Genomic DNA, 17,420 nt, shown 5'->3' with positions numbered 1-17,420 from the left:
GTGTCCCACCCCTGAGCCAACACCTCCTCCAGTGTGACCTTGAACACAGTCACCAGCAGGGCCCACACACCCACAGACGCAATGCCTCTGCCACTGTGGCGAACACCTGCAGGGAGGCAGGCACCCAGACACCCAGTAGCACTCTGCCACAGCTGCCACACCTCCAACAGCCCAGGACAGTGGATTCCTAACCTTAAGGAGCCGGAGAACCAAGTCAGGGACTAGTATAACTTCCCCCAGAGTTAGAGCACACAGTCTAGGTGTTGGGAGCTGAGCACTGGCCACCTAAATTTTTCCAGAAATGAAGCCAGTTGGCTGAATCCACCTTATACCACAATCAAACCCTCAAGGTCATCCAATAGGGTAAAAGAAAATAAAAATGTATCCAAAGGTCAGCAACCTCAAAGATTGAAGGTGGATAAGCCCACAAAGATGAGAAAGAACCAGTGCAAAAGTCCTGAAAACAAAAAGGGCGCCCTCTTTCCTCCAAACAACCGCAGCACCTCTTCAACAGGGGTTCTGAATGGGGCTGAGATGGCTGAAATGACAGAAACAGAACTCAGAATATGGAGAGTGAAAATGTAGATGAATACAGCTATTTATGGAGAATACTATAAATGTTCCTCAAAAAATAAAGAAACAAAATCTACTGTAGAATCCAGCAGTCTCACTGCTGGCTATGTATCCAAAGGAAATGAAATCAACATGTCAAAGAGATATCTGCACTCCATGTTCATGTTCATTGCAGCATTATTTAAAATAGTAAAGATATGGAAACGTCCTAAATTCCCATGAATGGATGAATGAAGAAAGAAAATGCATACAGACACAACAGAGTAATGTTCATCCTTAAATAAGAAGGAAACCCTGCCTCTGTGACAGCATGCATGAATCTAGAGGACCTTATGCCAAGTGAAACAAGCCAGGAACAGAGGAAGAGTCATTCATGATTTCACTGTAGTATATTAAAGCAGTAGACTTGCAGAGGTAGAGTAGAATGTTCGTTACCAGGGGCTAGAGGGGTGGACTGGGAAAGGGAGACGTGGGTTAAAGTGCACAACGTTCCAGTTAGACAGGAGGTATAAGTTATGCCTTTCTAATGCACAGCATGTCAACTATAGCTGATAAGGTAGTATATATTTCAAAATTACTAAAAAAATAAACATTAGAATTTCCCCACTAAGAAATGATAAATTTGTGAGGTGATGAATATAAGCGGCTTGAGTTACCCAGTTCATAATGTATACATGTATCATAACTAAACAACATATGTCATAAATATATGCAAAAATTATTTGTAATTTATAATAAAATAAGTTTCATATTTAAATAATTACATTAAGAAAATGAACAGAAACTTTCAGATTTCAAGAATATTATATATATATCTTAAAACAAACTTGCAACAGAATATAGAAATAAGTTTTACGACTCAATGGAAAAGAATAGAATTCAATAAAAACTGGCTAAAAGAAACAACAGCTGCATCATTATAGAAAATTCTGGAATAATCAGCCATATAAAGATTCTCAGTCTCTTAGAACTAGAATTCCGTAGGACCTGCAATTCCTCCTGACCTGGGTGGGAGGCAAAAGGAAGAACAGCTAATGGTGATTCAGTGAGTTTTATACCTGTGTGTACTTCTGTGCTCACTCAGCCAAAAGAAAAGAAGAAAAGAAAGAAAGAGAGAAAGAAAGAAAGAAGAAAGAAGAAAGAAAGAAACAAAGAAAGAAAGAAAGAGAAAGAAAGAAAGAAGAAGGAAGAAGGAAGGAAAGAAAAGAAAGAAAGAAAAAGAAAGAGAGAGAGAGGGAAGGAGGGAAGGAAGGGACAGCAGAAGTCATTGTGGTGTGTGTGAAAGCACAATCCTTGGGCTCCCCCACATCCGTCTCTACTCCAGTCCCATCAATGTCCAGCAAATACATTTTCTAAGATGAAGTATTTTAAACTTTCTAAATCCTGCTAGAAAACCCCTGAGCTGTTTCAATTTTGCTCTATCACTTGAATTATTGAATTAAATCTAGTTTTTGTGAGCCTATCAATACCATAAGCCAAAATAACACATGAAGAAATTGCATTGAGACACATGAAAACCTTCTGAAAGCTCCATAATTTCAGATCTGCATTCTTATTTCCCCAAACCTAAATCACTAAATAGAGACTCAGAACGAGTTGATCTTGTTCCTGAACGTGCACAGAGCCAAGGACATCCTGTCTGTCTGGAACAGCTCAGGTTTGTTCCTGTTTCTCCTAGAAGATATAAAATCTTGAGTTAGGGAAAAACAGCCAGGGACACCCTGGGCTTTGTTCTTCTCTCCCCTGGAGGCAGGATGTCCTTCAGAGCTTTGTCCCAGTGGGTAACACAGCTGCTGAGGTGTACAACCCAGGTGGCCTTGTTTTGGTCACTTTTGCATGGTGAGCCTGCTTTGCACCATGGCCTACAATATGCGTGTGTAACTAATCTGTCTCCATCTTCAAAATGACATTATTCCACATCAAATCTAGTGCAGGTGCCTTACACAGAACATTCTCAATTACCTCCATCATTCATAAAATTGATGACATTAATTTCAAGTATACATACATCAGACTCATTTAACGTATTGTTATTCTCATTGTTTGAAACATAACTTTTAGATCAAATAATTAACAATAATAAAAATATAAATTTTGAAGTCAGGTAATGTGATTTCTCTAGTTGTGTTCTCTTCGCTCAGAATGGCTTGGGCTGTTCTGCATCTTTTGTTTTTCCACATATATTTTAGGATTTTTTAAAAATTTCTGTGAATAATATCATTGTTGTTTTCATAGGGATTGTACTGAGTCTGTAGATTGCTTTAAGTATTATGGACATTTTAACAATATTGACTCTTTGAATTCATAAACATGGAATATTGATCCATCTTGTGTCCTCTTTAATTTCTTTCATCAACGTTTTATAGATTTATTGTAGTTTTTTTTTACTTTGTTCATTACACATTCTATGCCTGTACCAAAACATCACATATACCCAACAAATAGAAATATATATACTATTATGTGCTTATAACAATTAAAAATTATGTATGTATATTGAATCTATTCAAAATCAGAAACTATTTCTTTTTACTATTTGTAAGGTCTTGTCTCTAGGCTATAAAAAGAATTTGTAAAACTCAACAGAAAGCATAATATAAACAGAATTCTAAAATGAGTGAAAATCTGAACAAACACCTCACCAAGAAAAAATGTTATCTGAAAATAAGAATATAGAAAATTGTTCAGTATCAATTGTCATAAACTGATACTCATATTTACCAAATACAAAAGTAAACATGATGTATTTCAACAGAATTGATTCTCAAATATTTGTATACTCACACAGTGGAATACTATTCAGTCATAAAAACTATGGATTATTAATTCAGAAAATAACATTTTAACATTTTTTCTAAGTGAAGGAAGATGGACAAAAGAGACTAAGTATTGTACAATTCCATTCATGAGACCTGCTAAATACAGTAAAATTAAAAGGATTAAAAAAACAGGTTTGTGATAGGCAGGGCTCCTGGGGAAAGACAAGAGACTGACTTGGCAAAGCTCAGGGGATATTTTTAGGGTAAAACAAACTGTGTGCCATTGTGGTATGCCTAATTTCTTATTATATTTGTTCAGAGTTAATAGTGTACATTTCAACCAACTCGGTTATTTTATATTTTCTATTTGCTGACAGAGTCATGTTCATTTTTGTCAATCACTTTGCTAAATGTGGCTGAGAGGCTGTTGAAATGAACGCTGAGCAAATGTATTCACCAAATCTACAAGAGCAAATTATTTGCCAATTGCTGATTGAGTGGGGTCTATAATGTATTTGAGATTGGGCGTGGGGACGTTATTGTGTGAGATCATGATGTTTAGACCATGACACTCTCTGGTGAGGGATCACTCATTCATTGCACATTTAATGAAAGGCAGGTAGGAGGAGCAGAAGGGGATGAGTCACACTCCTGACCACAGCAACAGGTTATTGAAGGCAGAACTGATGTAATCCCCTCAGGTAGACCACTGCCCCTCAAAGGTGACCTTATCCTAGAGTTGACACACATCCTGGGACACCAGAGACAACTCCTTCTCTCCCCTTTCTCTGCACTTCAACTGGAAGCAACTGTCTCACCGAGCACCTTGTGTTAAGGAATGAGAGTTCCTGTTCCAGGTATGAGGGCCCAGGTGCATCCACTTGATCCAGCACAAGAGCAAGAACAGCCTTCCAGAAAATGACATCGCCTGAGGTATAACCAGCTCTCACCTGCTGCAGCTTCCTCTGAATAAAAAGGAAACTGTTGAAACTTCCTCATAAGTGTCCTGCTGTGCCATTCTCTTTGTCCCCACATGTTCAGTTGTGTCTGTCCAGATGCCACTTTTGTGTAGGGAGATTAGGGTTCTGCTTCCAGTACCAGAACACACATGACCTCTTAGGGGACTTCAGGGTTTTGCTGACATATGTGATGATCTTAAAAGTCATTAGCTCCATTTCTACATCAAAAAACATCTGAACCAGAGGGGCACATAGGCTCAGGCCTGTAATCCCAGCACTTTGGGAAGCCAAGGCAGAGGAATCACTTGAGGTCAGGAATTTGAGACCAGCCTGGTGAACATGGTGAAACCCCGTCTCTACTAAAAAATATACACAAAAATTAGCCAGGCGTGGTGGCGCTAGCCTGTAATCCCAGCTACTTGAAAGGCTGAGGCAGGAGAATTACTTGAACCCAGGAGGTGGAGATTGAAGTGAGCTGAGATCGCACCACTTCACTCCAGCCTGGGCGACAGAGTGAGGCTCCATCTAAAAAAAAAAAATTTATATATATATATATATATATAAAATAAATACATATATTATATATTATATATATTTTATATATAATATATAATATGTATATTTTTATATATTATACATACATATTTTTATATATATATCTCCAAACCATCTAAATATCAAGTATTTTTTAATCCATCTAAGAGCTGAAATTGCTGAAAAAACTACTCCCTCCAAAAGCTGTAGAGACAGGCACATCCACAATCACAGCAGAGACTTGCTGACTTGGAAGAGAAGCTCCTGGAAACACACTGGTGAGAACATTTACCTGGTGATTATGCTGAATGTCTGGATGACAAGTGTGGACTAGGGGGAGGCTGAGCGCTCCTAGAGGCTGTACACCCCACACTTGTGTGGACTTGCCCTCCAGGGCCTTCAGGTTCTCGTGGAAGCGATTAAAATAGATTCCCTATAGCCGCGAACTGGGGAGGAGTAATCACTGAGAAAAAATGCACAAAAAGACTTTTCTAGAAGGCTCATCCAAGGGAAGGTATTCTCCAAAATCTTGGTTTATGTGGGGGAAGGAAATACTTCCAAATTACAGACCCCTCCTCCTCAGCCTTCCTCTATCACGCAAATGATAAGGAATCTGACGGTAGATTCAAGGCGGTAGCCCTGGGTGCAGCGTCTGCGGAAGGGAGGAAAGAGAGAAAATCAGCTGTATCACTGGAGATTCCTTGTAAAGGTCACTGCTCAGGAGAAGAGGGCAACCAAACCAGGGAGAGTCAACTGTGAGAATATACCATGCTCCCCTGCCCCACACATTACCTCCTCAACAGCATCATTAATGTGGATTAAAGAGGGCAGTGTGATTGCTTTAGATCTGTTTGAGAAAGAAAGTCACATACTGAGGCCTAGGGTCAGGGTCGGCGGCACTTCCCGTGAGTAAGATACTACGAAGAAGGAAAAATTAGGGGCCCATAACTGTGAAAATCAGCCACAGTGTGTGTGAATATGTTTGTGTTTGTGTTTCTGTGTGTCTGAGTAGGAGTTATGGGAACAGTGGACGTGGAGTGAGCTTTAATCCACACCCATCTGCAGCTTCAGGTATTCTCAGATGCAGTATTCGTCTGCAAGAGCCGAAACGAGAAAAGAGCCACCTCCAACCCCCCCAGAGTTTTAGCCTCCCTTTGTTTCCAGTGATCCAGTGCATCTAGACCTCCAGGAAAGGGACTCCCTGGTGATTTTAGCGATTCTTCTCTTGGAGCCACCCTGAAGAGGACATTGGGTTTCCAAAGGCCCATTCACTATTTCAAGAGGTGGTGTCATCAGCTCATGTTGTCACTGAAGGAGCATTCTGAGCCAGGGCACAGTCACTTCCTAGTGAGATACAGAGGCTGAGAGAAAAATGCTCTGTGAGACCCAACGGGAAGCTCCCTGCAGTGCAAGGTCTGGGTGGCAGGGAGCGCTCGGGCCTCGCCCAGCACAGGCTGCAGCCCTGGAGCAGGTGCAAGGGAGGCTGGGGAGGGGTTCATCCCAGGGGCTGATGTCTTCCTTTTCTCGGACAAACATGCTTTAATAAGTTAAACAAGACTTTAGTAAAGACTATTGATGTGTCTTTGTGTCTTTCAGTATACAGTTCTGTTTGTAGGATTTATCTAACCTAACAAGTCAATGAGAATCACATGTAAAAGGAGAAATTTCTAGGATTTTCAGATATCTTAATAGTTAGGAGATGGAGAAAAGGGATGGTTTTATTAATTCAGTGCTTGCCAATCTTAGCAGAGACAGTAGTAAGACATGCAGAAAGCAAAGCCCAGAAAAGTATGAAGGTGTCAAAGTGCCATTTAAGTATGGGTTCACTTGGAGGACCATGTTCTGTGGGAACTTGTTTTCAGCACAGACAATCTATTTTAGCAGAGTTCTGGGCATACAAGGGGACACACATCATTAAACAAGGATTAGGACAGGGCTTCAGCGTCCCACTGTTGCATGGCCCATAAATAATGTGTGTTCTCTTTCTCATCTTGGATCAAGTCTACAGCTATGAAGCTATGAAATAGTATCCCTCATGAATATGCAAATAACCTGAGATTTACTAAAGTAAATACAGATCTGTCCTTGCCCTGAGAGCATCACCCAGCAACCACATCTGTCCTCTAGAGAATCTCCTGAGAGCTCAGCTCCTCACCATGGACTGGACCTGGAGGATCCTCTTCTTGGTGGCAGCAGCTACAGGTAGGAGGCTCCTTAGTCCCAGTGATGAGAAAGAGATTGAGTCCAGTCCAGGGAGATCTCATCCAGTCCTGTGTCCTCTCCACAGGTGCCCACTCCCAGGTGCAGCTGGTGCAGTCTGGGGCTGAGGTGAAGAAGCCTGGGGCCTCAGTGAAGGTCTCCTGCAAGGCGTCTGGATACACCTTCACCGGCTACTATATGCACTGGGTGCGACAGGCCCCTGGACAAGGGCTTGAGTGGATGGGATGGATCAACCCTAACAGTGGTGGCACAAACTACGCACAGAAGTTTCAGGGCAGGGTCACCATGACCAGGGACACGTCCATCAGCACAGCCTACATGGAGCTGAGCAGGCTGAGATCTGAGGACACGGCCACGTATTACTGTACGAGAGACACAGTGTGAAAACCCACATCCTGAGAGTGTCAGAAACCCCAGGGAGGAGGCAGCTGTGCTGGGGCTGAGAAATGAAAGGGATTATTATTTTTAATGTTGTTTACAGTATGTCATTAATAAATTGAAAAAAAGTAAAAATAGAAGTATATACTCTAATTATATGGGAACTTTGTTTTTTCAGTTTTTTCGTTTTTTTTTTTTTTTTGGTTTGTTTGTGACAAAGTCTCACTCTGCCACCCAGGCTGGAGTGTAACGGCACAATCTCAGCTCACTGCAACCTCCACCTCCCAGATTCAAGCAATTCTCCTGCCTCGGCCTCCAGAGTAGTTGGAATTACAGGCACCCACCACCACGCCCGGAGAATTTTTGTATTTTTAGTAGAGACGGGGTTTCACCATGTTGGCCAGGCTGGTCTCGAACTCCTGACCTCAGGTGATCTACCCTCCTCAGCCTCCCAAAGTCCTGGGATTACAGGCGTGAGCCACTGCGCCTGGCCCAATTATATAGGAATTGTTTATATAATTATCACCCTATAAGCAAAATTCATGGAGGAGGAAAAGCTCTACTGAAGAAAGCTGATACCGGCATTCCCATGAAAGTATCTGTGTAGAAGTAAGTATTAAAATCAGTTGAATAGGCGAGGCATGCTGGCTCATGCCTATAATCCCAGCACTGTGGGAGACCAAGGCAGGTGGATCACAAGGTAAGGAGTTCAAGATCAGCCTGGCCAAGATGGTGAAACCCCTTCTCTACTAAAAATACAAAGAATTAGCTGGGCGTGGTGGTGGGTGCCTGTAATCGCAGCTACTCGGGAGGCTGAGGCAGAGAATTGCTTGAACCCAGGAGGCAAAGCTTGCAGTGAGCCGAGATCACGCCACTGCACTCCAGCCTGGGCGACAGAGCGAAACTCCATCTCAAACAAAACAAAACAAAACAAAACAAAAAAAATCAGTTGAATAAAGTACCTTAGAGTCGTCTGTTCAATTAACATGTTTAACTCCAAAGAAATACTGAAAATATTTTCCAAAAAGGAAGTGCCAATTTACGTTCCTACCAACAGTAAATAAGACTTTCTTTTCTGGAGCCTTGTTAGTATTCACCAATGCTTTGCTGTGCAGCCGTTGTAATATTATAGTAAATGAGTAGCAGTATTTCATGGTTGTTTAAATATACATATTCCTAATACAAAGTCTTGATGAACACTTTTTTATACATTGTTTTATGAGGTGTGTGTTCAGATCTATGTATGCCAGAAATGCCTGGCAGCGTTAATTTAAGCACACTGTGAGAATGACCCTATAGTTTATGAAGAATGTATGTTCAGAGCTCTGAGCTAAGAAATCCAGGAGCTGTCAACCCAGAAGTTTATTCCTTGTCTGTGAAGGATGTCTGAATCCCTGGCCTATCCCTTGGAACACAGGATGTCCAGGTGATTGAGGCTCTTTGTTAAATCTGGAGGTTGCTAGGTAGAGGGTGCTAAGTGAAAATCATAATTTAAACTACACGTGTTTTACAAATGGTAGTGGTTTTCCTGTCCAACACACTCTTCCTGGGCCACATTGTATGCAAGTCCTCAATACACCCTAGGTCTCGTTCATGGCCTCCAGGTCTCCTCTTCAGCCTTTTGGACATGGTGCCACGCCTATTACAGTCAATAGGGGTCTAGCATGACAACTGGTAGGCCCAGTACAAGGTCAAAGAAAATCCCGCAAGCTCTTAGACAACAGCGTCAAGGAAGGGGAGACCTGTGGGGAAATCCCAGGCAGGCCATGCACATCTCTGTGGGCCCAACAGCTGCAATCCTTGATGGACGGAGCCCGCTGCAAGTGTACAGGGATGCCTCCAAAATGCCAAAAGTTCTGGAGGACCTGTTGTCTGAGGTGGATGTGACAATGTGACAAAGTGACAGTCAGATGCCTGAGCTGTCGCAGCTGTTGGCCACTCCTGACTGCACTCTGAGCAACCACTGAGGCAGAGCTCACTGCACAGGCTAGGGTGTGTCAGCCACAAGAACAGCTGTAACTATAATGAGATGCCGCCTGTAGGGATAGGATAGCAAATTGGAGACCATCGTTTATTTGGTAGGCCATTTAAAGTGTTGCTGACTGCCACACCAATGCGTTAGGACTACTGTGACTACGTCATCCTGGGAGCCTAAGTCCTGGCATCCAATGTGGAGCTCCAGTGGGAAGGAGATGAAGGTTAGGATGAGTCCATAAAGGTTCTTGCCCTGCAGCCCCTGCTTGGCTGTCTCACTTGGTGAACAGAGGATGGGGGGTCAATGCGGACAAAGTCCAGGGTCCAGGCTTATCAGTCAAATACTTGGTGTCATCTGGTTACATAAGACTATAGTTATTCCATATTTCATCATAGATAAGATAAGATGCAGGTCTACTCATGTCCCACCACACCAAAGCAGTTGGAAACCTTCCAAGGCCTCCTGGGACATTGGCGATCCTTTATTCCCCATTTCGGCAAGCCCCTTAGGCCCCCATGGCACTTAGTCAAGAAGGTGCCCCACTGCGACTGTTCCAAAAGGGAGGATGAGGGCTTTGAAGAAGCTAAAGTCACAGCGAAATGAATACAAACCTTGGGAGTTCTAGTGCAGGGACAGCCCTGTGAATTGGATGTAGTCAGTTACCCTGAGGGGTTTAGGTGAGGACTGTGTTAAAGGCAAGGACATAAGTGTGTGTCCCTAAGACCCTGGTCTCAAAGACAGAAGGAAGCTGAAGTGAGATATACTGTTTAGGAGTAACAACTGCACTACATGTCATGCACTACATGTCAAGTGGAGGATGTGACAAAGAGGGCCACTCCACATCCAGAACAACCTTTAGCAGGCTGGCTAAAGGATGCCTTCCAGACACAAAAGCCTTGGAATGCCAGGACACAGTCTGTAGCCAAGTGGTACTTGTGGTGGTCACCACCAACATAAAAGTGGGCCAACCGTGCCAGCAGAAGTTAGCCCCACAGAACTTTCCCCCACCTAAGAGAAGGCAGTGCACCACAATGCGGAATTCCACCACTGTGGAATTGGGGGAGCTTAGACTTGGATTCAGACACAAGGGGAGAGAGTGGATCACAGGGTGGCTTCTCTATGGGACAGGGGGTGGAGAGTATTATACTCTCTGGACTCAAGATGAGTAAAATGACACCCATCACAAACCATCCAGCCCTATGATGGCACCTTTATGGTAAGTGGTTGCAGGCTCCAAGGGGGACGGGTCCAGTGAGGAAGATGCCCCCACAGCTCGTTCTCAATGGAAGACTATAGAAGAGTTGCAGGATATCTTCCGGGAGTCGAGATGAGGCATGCTAATTATGCTGAGAATTATTGAAGTCCCAACAATGAGTCGTTTACTGCAAAATAAAAGCTACAATTATGTATTCAGTGCCTACCGAATGGCATGGTGCACTGATTTCCATGTTAAGCCCCCTGGGAGGGCAGCCAACATTTCATGTGCCCCAGGTAGTTGCTGACTTAGGAGAAAAGAAGAAACTGAGTAAGCAAGGGAAGCACCCTACTGTGATGAAGAACAATGGCACCAAAGGAAGAGACAGCCAACGAGCCAGTCAGGGTGGCCAGACAACAAATGTGCTCTAACTGGCAACACCTACCAGTTCTCTGGGCCCATAGCAGCAACAGGTGGTTATGGAAGGGCCACGGAAGTCAGACAGGTTGAACTAGTGATACGACCTGGGGGACTGCCACCCAGACCCTGTGTAGTATACACAGCTTCCATCCTAGAACACATGAGAATGGATATCTTCTTAGGCGTGACCCTCCAGACAACTGCCAGGGAATTCCAACTGAGAGTTAAAGTGGTGACACATGTGACCAAGCAGAAGGCAAACTGGATGCCGGTAGAGCTGCCAACCCATGGGGAGTCCCACAGCTGGAGCAACACCACCCGCCCTGGGAGGGGAAGATGATCCAATCATGAAGATTGTTAAGGAGCTAGCCCAGGTAGGCATTAGGAGGCCACTGCACAGTTCCTACAACAGACCTGCATGGCCCATGCAGAGGCCAGTTGGGACATGGAGAATGACAGTAGATTACTGGGAGTTAAATAAGATGGTCTCCCGGGTGAATGCAGCTGTTCCTAATATCTCCTCCAGTCTGACGAGAATAGGAGAGGTGTTAGCCACATAGCATTTCGTTATCAGTTTAGTCAATACCTTCTTCAGCATTTCTGTTGCCCTAGAGTCGAGATCAATTTGCATTAACCTAAAAAGAACAATGCACTTTTACTGTCTTGTTCCAGGGATATTTACACAGCCCAAATCTCACAGCCTAGTGACCTCCAACCTCAGTCGATGGGCTGACCCAAAGGGGATACATGTTTTCCACTACACTGGTGTTATCATGATAACGTCTAAGTCTTTTTTCAGCTTATAAATTGCAGCCCCTGTCTTGCTGTCTCACTTGCTGAACAGAGGCTGGGAGGTTAATACAGACAAAATCCAGGGTCCAGGCTTATCAGTCAAATAGGTGGTGTCATCTGGTTGGGTAAAACTAAAGTCACTCCATCTGCCGTCATAGATAAGGTGCAGGCCTACCCACGTCCCACCATAACAAAGCAGCTGCAAGCTCTCAAGGCCTTCTGGAGCATCAGTGTCCTTTTATTCCTTTTATTTGACATCCCTGAAGGAGGCTGCTAGGGGAGACTGGGTCCCTCCTAAATTCATGTGCTGAAGCCCCAACCCTTGGTCCTTCAGAATGAAATCATACTTGGATTAGTGTCTTTTAAAGAGGTGAATAAGTTAAAGTGAGATTCCTGGAGTGGGGCCCTAATGCAATCTGACTGTTGTTATAAGAAGGGGAAGCAGGAGGAAGGGTGCACACGCCCCGAGGGACGGCCATGTTTCCACAGAACAGTGAGAAGGCGCCATCTGCACGCCAGGGAGCGAGACCTCAGAGGAAACCCACCCAGCTGGCAGCTTGATCTTAGGCTTTCATCCTCCATGAGTGTGAGGAAATTGGTTTTGTATTGTAAGCCATCCGATCTGTGGTATTTCGTTATAAAAGCCCTATAAAATGAATACAGTAGGTAATAGGAGAGCTTCCATACATTGAAAAAGTCGGATGGCCAGACAAACCTAGACACTCCTGTTCAGACCTGAGCAGGGTGATGGACCTGCTTTGGGACAGGAGAGGGCAAGAGATGAACCCAGCACACAGACCCAGCTGAACCCATTCCTCAGCAGGCTGTCCCTAGGCCGGAGCTTGCACAGGTGTGAAAGAGCCTGACTTGGTCTTCAGGGGCTCATGGAGTTGGACGGAGAATGGTGTAGACTCAAGAACACGTCATCGGTGTGCCCGTGTTTATGTGAATGGGATGTGTTTCTAGGCTGTGCTCATCCCCAAAGAAGAATTAATCAGGTCTCTTGGGCTAGAAAGAGGTTGTGGCATTTGTGTGTATTAATAACTGCGGTCGGACAGTAAATTATGTTAAAATGCTTATGGGAAGGCACAATGGAAAGAAACGCTTTGTTACAGAAGGAAAAAAAATGGTGATTATTTAAATGAGGTGCCTTTGAAGGTCACCATGCCAAGAGGAGCCGATCACATGATAGTGCTGGCTTTCATGTTCAGGAGATCAGGAGGGTCCGTCCGCTGGCTTTTACGATACCTAGACAGAGCTGAGAGTATAATGTATGAATGGAGGGGACATGGAGAAAGGGGAGGCCAAATGTTTGGTGGGAATGGAGGGTCACTATTGGAGCCATTAGGAAATACACAAGCATGAATTATGCTGAAGCACAGAACAGTGTTCCTGGGGAATATTGTGTTGCTTTGGGAGCTGCTGAACATACAGAAGTTTCACTGTTCTTAGTTCTCAAATTCTCTAGACTCTCTTGACAGCCCAATTTTAAATATTGGGAATATAGGTAAGACACATTCATGGTTGAAAATTCTTAAGTGAAGATGTAGGAAGAAATGTAAAGTAATCAATTTAGGTTATGAAAATTTAGTTATGGTGAACTGTGATGTCCGTTTCTCACATGGAATAATGGAATATAAGTAGTTACTCATCTCAGCGGTTCATTTTCCCATAGCCATCAATTACAAAACTGCTGGATGATTTCCTGAATTGTCCACCCTAGAAGTTGACCTCATATTTCCTTACTGAGAAACCACTAGTCTGGTTGATCCAGCCTCATTCTTCCCGTCAGGGATTTTGTGTCTCTGTGCACATGTGGCATAGTCCTGGTCAGAGTGGCAGAGGGAAGGAACTGAAGAGGGCATTGTCAGACCATTCTTCAGATGAGGAGTGGAGAAGAATTGTGTCCCATTTCCCAGTTGGCTGTGTATCTGCATATGGCCTCGGGCTTGCTGCTAGCCTATCCATGCAGGATGAAGCTTATTTAGGGGACGAAGCCGGCATGCTGGGTGTCCAGTGCTGACAGCCGAGAGAATCAACTGCCTGGTGCATGCTGCTTTTATGAAAACAAGCCCAGGGCCTCTTGCATTCTTCTGTATTAGATTCTCTGGTGAAGTTGTTTCTTCATTTCTGCTGAAATTGCCACATATAATTACCTAGAAGCATTACAATAAACTGATTGAGAGTTAACTGACTTCCTGGTGAGGTTGAAATGAGTGTCAGGTGCACAGACCGGAGACATGGGTGCCTAGCAAGCTTGTGCTCACCATGGTTTGTACCTTAATTAGGGAACCTTCTGTACCTTCGTTAGATGTTCACACACTCCACTGAGGACCCTGACATAACATTATTTATTGACGGACCATAGCTCAAAGTATAGAACTGGATATTACCAATGAGGATATACTATTACTATTTTATCTTTATCTTAAAATACACTCTTCCATCTGAGGTGAAAATTAATCCAGATGGTAGAACTTATTGCAGTTACTACAGCATTTTAGCAAATCAGAAGCCGCAGAACAAACACACGGACGGACGGCAGGTCTGTTTTCAGAATCGTAAACAACTTCGTGATGATTGTAAAACCAAGGGGTGTCTCCCGAGGGCTGGAAACCTCTCACAATGAAACAACACCTGAGGATCTTTGAGAAGTACTCTGACCTCCTGGCGAGCTGGATGATACGGAGGCTGAGCTCCATGTAGAAAGCCAGAGGAATTTCTGCAGGACGTCATCATGCCAAGCACAGCCGTAACCTGGGTCCCAGCCCTTTTCACACGCTCAACGGTTGGATCTTGGGAGGGAATCAAAGAAGCCATTGTAAAATATCCAAATTTAAACCCCGATTTTGAATTTAAAAAGTGTTAAAATATGGTTGTGGCTTGCACTCAGAAAATCTGTGTCCTTCAGATGGTTTCTCGGTGGCACCAGATGGTTTCAAGTGGCTATTCCTTAAATTTCTCCATGAAACTACCAGATACAGAATAGATAAATTGTCACTGTCTTAAATCAACCCATGGGAAAGGAAAACTGTGTAAAGACAGCAGAGAGGAAACATTGCTCAAGGGAAAAACAATCTCCAGAAAGTGTTGTTAAAGAAACAGAGGCCCTCTTTCCAGCCAGCGCCGAGCGATGGGCACCTCTCGGGACAACTGGCACAAGCGCCGCAAAACCGGGGGCAAGAGAAAGCCCTGCCACAAGAAGCGGGAGTATGAGTTGGGGCGCCCAGCTGCCAACACCAAGACTGGCCCCCGCCGCATCCACACAGTCCGTGTGCGGGGAGGTAACGAGAAATACTGTGCCCCGAGGCTGGACGTGGGGAATTTCTCCTGGGGCTCAGAATGCTGTGCTGGTGAAACAAGGGTCATCGATGTTGTCTACAATGCATCTAATAACGAGCTGGTTCGTCCCAAGACCCTGGTGAACAATTGCATCGTGCTCATTGACAGCAGGCCGCACCGACAGTGGTACGAGTCCCACTGTGCACTGCCCCTGGGCCGCAAGAAGGGAGCCAAGCTGACTCCTGAGGAAGAAGAGATTTTAAACAAAAAATGATCTAAAAAAATTCAGAAGAAATATGATGAAAGGAAAAAGAATGCCAAAATCAGCAGTCTCCTGGGGGAGCAGTTCCAGCAGGGCAAGCTTCTTGCATGCATCGCTTCAAGGCCAGGACAGTGTGGCCGAGCAGATGGCTATGTGCTAGAGGGCAGAGTTGGAGTTCTATCTTAGGAAAATCAAGGCCCAGAAAGGCAAATAAATCCTTGTTTTGTCTTCACCCATGTAATAAAGGTGTTTATTGTTTTGTTCCAAAAAGAAAAAGAAAAAGAAACAGAGGCATCACACTTACTAGAAAAACATATTCTATTTCATATATTATGGGGATAAGACGTGATGTTTTGACATATGCGGGCATTGTGAAATTATTAAATCAAGTAAATAAACATGTCCATCACCTCACATACTTATTTTTTATGGTGTAAACGTGTAAAATCTACTCTCTTATCAGTTTTCAAGTATATAGTACATTAGTATCAAGGAAGTCACCATGCTGTGCAATAGATCTTCAAACGAATTCCTTCTGTCTAACAAAAACTCTGTACCCTTTCACCAACGTCTCAGCTTTCACATGCCCCTGACGCCAGCCCCTGGTAGGCACCATTCTACTCTCTACTTCTCTGTGTTCAACATTTTTAGATTGCATGTGTAAGTGAGATCATGGAGTAATTTTTTTATACCTGGCTTATTTCACTCAACATAAAGACATTCAAACGCTCAACATCACTAATCATCAGGGAAATGCAAATTAAAACCACGATGAGATATCACCTCACACATGTTACAATGGCTTAGTCTCAGTCTGTCTTTGTGTTACTATAACCAAATACCAGAGACTGGGCAATTTCTAAAGAAAAGGAATTTATACTTTATGGTGCTTGAGTCAGAGAAGTCTAATATCAAGGCACTGGCATCTCACAAGGGCCTTCTCACTGCCTCATCTCACAGCAGAGGTGGGTGAGCAAGAGATCATTTGTCCATGAGAGAAAGGAGACCATCTTTTATTAGAAATTCACTCCTATAATAACTAACCCACTCCAATGATAGTGACAGTAATCCATTCATAAGGACAGAGCCTTCATAACCTGATCACATAATAAAGGTCCCACCTCTCAACACTGTTGCATTGAAGATTTTTTCCAGATCCTAAACTTTGGGAGACACATTTAAACCATAGCATTCCATTCCTAATATCAAAATTTATGTCCTTATCACAATGCAAACTACATTCATTCCATCCCAATTGTCTCCAAAGTCTTATCCAGCATCAGTGCAAAAGTCTGAAGTCCAAAGTCTCACCTAAATCAGATATGAGTGTGACTCGAGGCACAATTTAGCCTGATATAAATTGTTTCCATCTGCGAGCCTATAAAGTCAAAACAAGTTATCTACTTTCAAATACAGTGAACAATGGGGCAGGTATGGGATAGAAATTCCCATTCCAAAGCTCAGAGATAGGCAAGCAGAAAGCGGTGCCTAGTTCAAAACCCAACAGGGAAAAAAACATTAAGTCTTATAGCTGGAAAATCATCCTCTTTGACCGCATCTTGTGCACACTGGGGAGGGGGATGGGCCCCCAAGGCCTCCGGCAGTCTTGCCTCTATATATTTTCTGGGTTCAGTCCACTCAGCCGCTCTCACAGGTGGGACTCTCAGGCCTCTAGCTCTCCTAGGCTGACTGGAAACTCTTTGTGGTACCTCCAAACCCACATTTCTGCTTGGCATTGTGCTAAGGGCCCAGTGTGGTGACTCTGTCTCTGCAACAAGTCACTGCCCGAGACCTTAGGCTGTCCTTAGGCTGCCCGAGACCTTAGGCTGTCCACGGCATTCTTTGAAATCTAGGTGGAGAAAGCCATGCCCTCGTGGTTCTTGTGTTCTGCACACATGCAGAATTAACAACACATGGATGCCATGGATGTTGATGACTTGTACCATTAAAGTGATGGCTTGAGCCACACCTAGGTCCTCCTGAGCCACAGCATGGGCAGCCAAGGAGTGCTGTGCCTGGACACAGGGAACAGAGTCCTAAAGTGCCTGCTAGAAGTGAGGCCATAGATTTC

General features: G+C 43.9%; 1 pseudogene and 3 gene segments (V, D, J or C); all 4 read left to right on the top strand.

Annotated features, from left to right (window-relative positions):
* Positions 1-17,420, top strand: part of LOC101124180 (immunoglobulin gamma-1 heavy chain-like) — a 411,893-nt gene that overhangs the window by 177,594 nt on the left and 216,879 nt on the right.
* Positions 1-17,420, top strand: part of LOC101143562 (immunoglobulin heavy constant mu-like) — a 352,381-nt gene that overhangs the window by 202,500 nt on the left and 132,461 nt on the right.
* On the top strand, positions 6,931-7,496 carry LOC101145290 (immunoglobulin heavy variable 1-2-like). The segment is given in 2 exon segments: positions 6,931-7,027; positions 7,113-7,496. Coding segments are annotated over 2 exon segments (363 nt in total).
* LOC101143927 (small ribosomal subunit protein eS8-like) lies at positions 14,906-15,613 on the top strand (annotated as a pseudogene).

The sequence above is a fragment of the Gorilla gorilla genome, chromosome 15, assembly GCF_029281585.2.
Source record: "Gorilla gorilla gorilla isolate KB3781 chromosome 15, NHGRI_mGorGor1-v2.1_pri, whole genome shotgun sequence".
NCBI lineage: Eukaryota > Metazoa > Chordata > Mammalia > Primates > Hominidae > Gorilla > Gorilla gorilla.
This window is presented reverse-complemented; position numbering and strand designations above follow the sequence as displayed.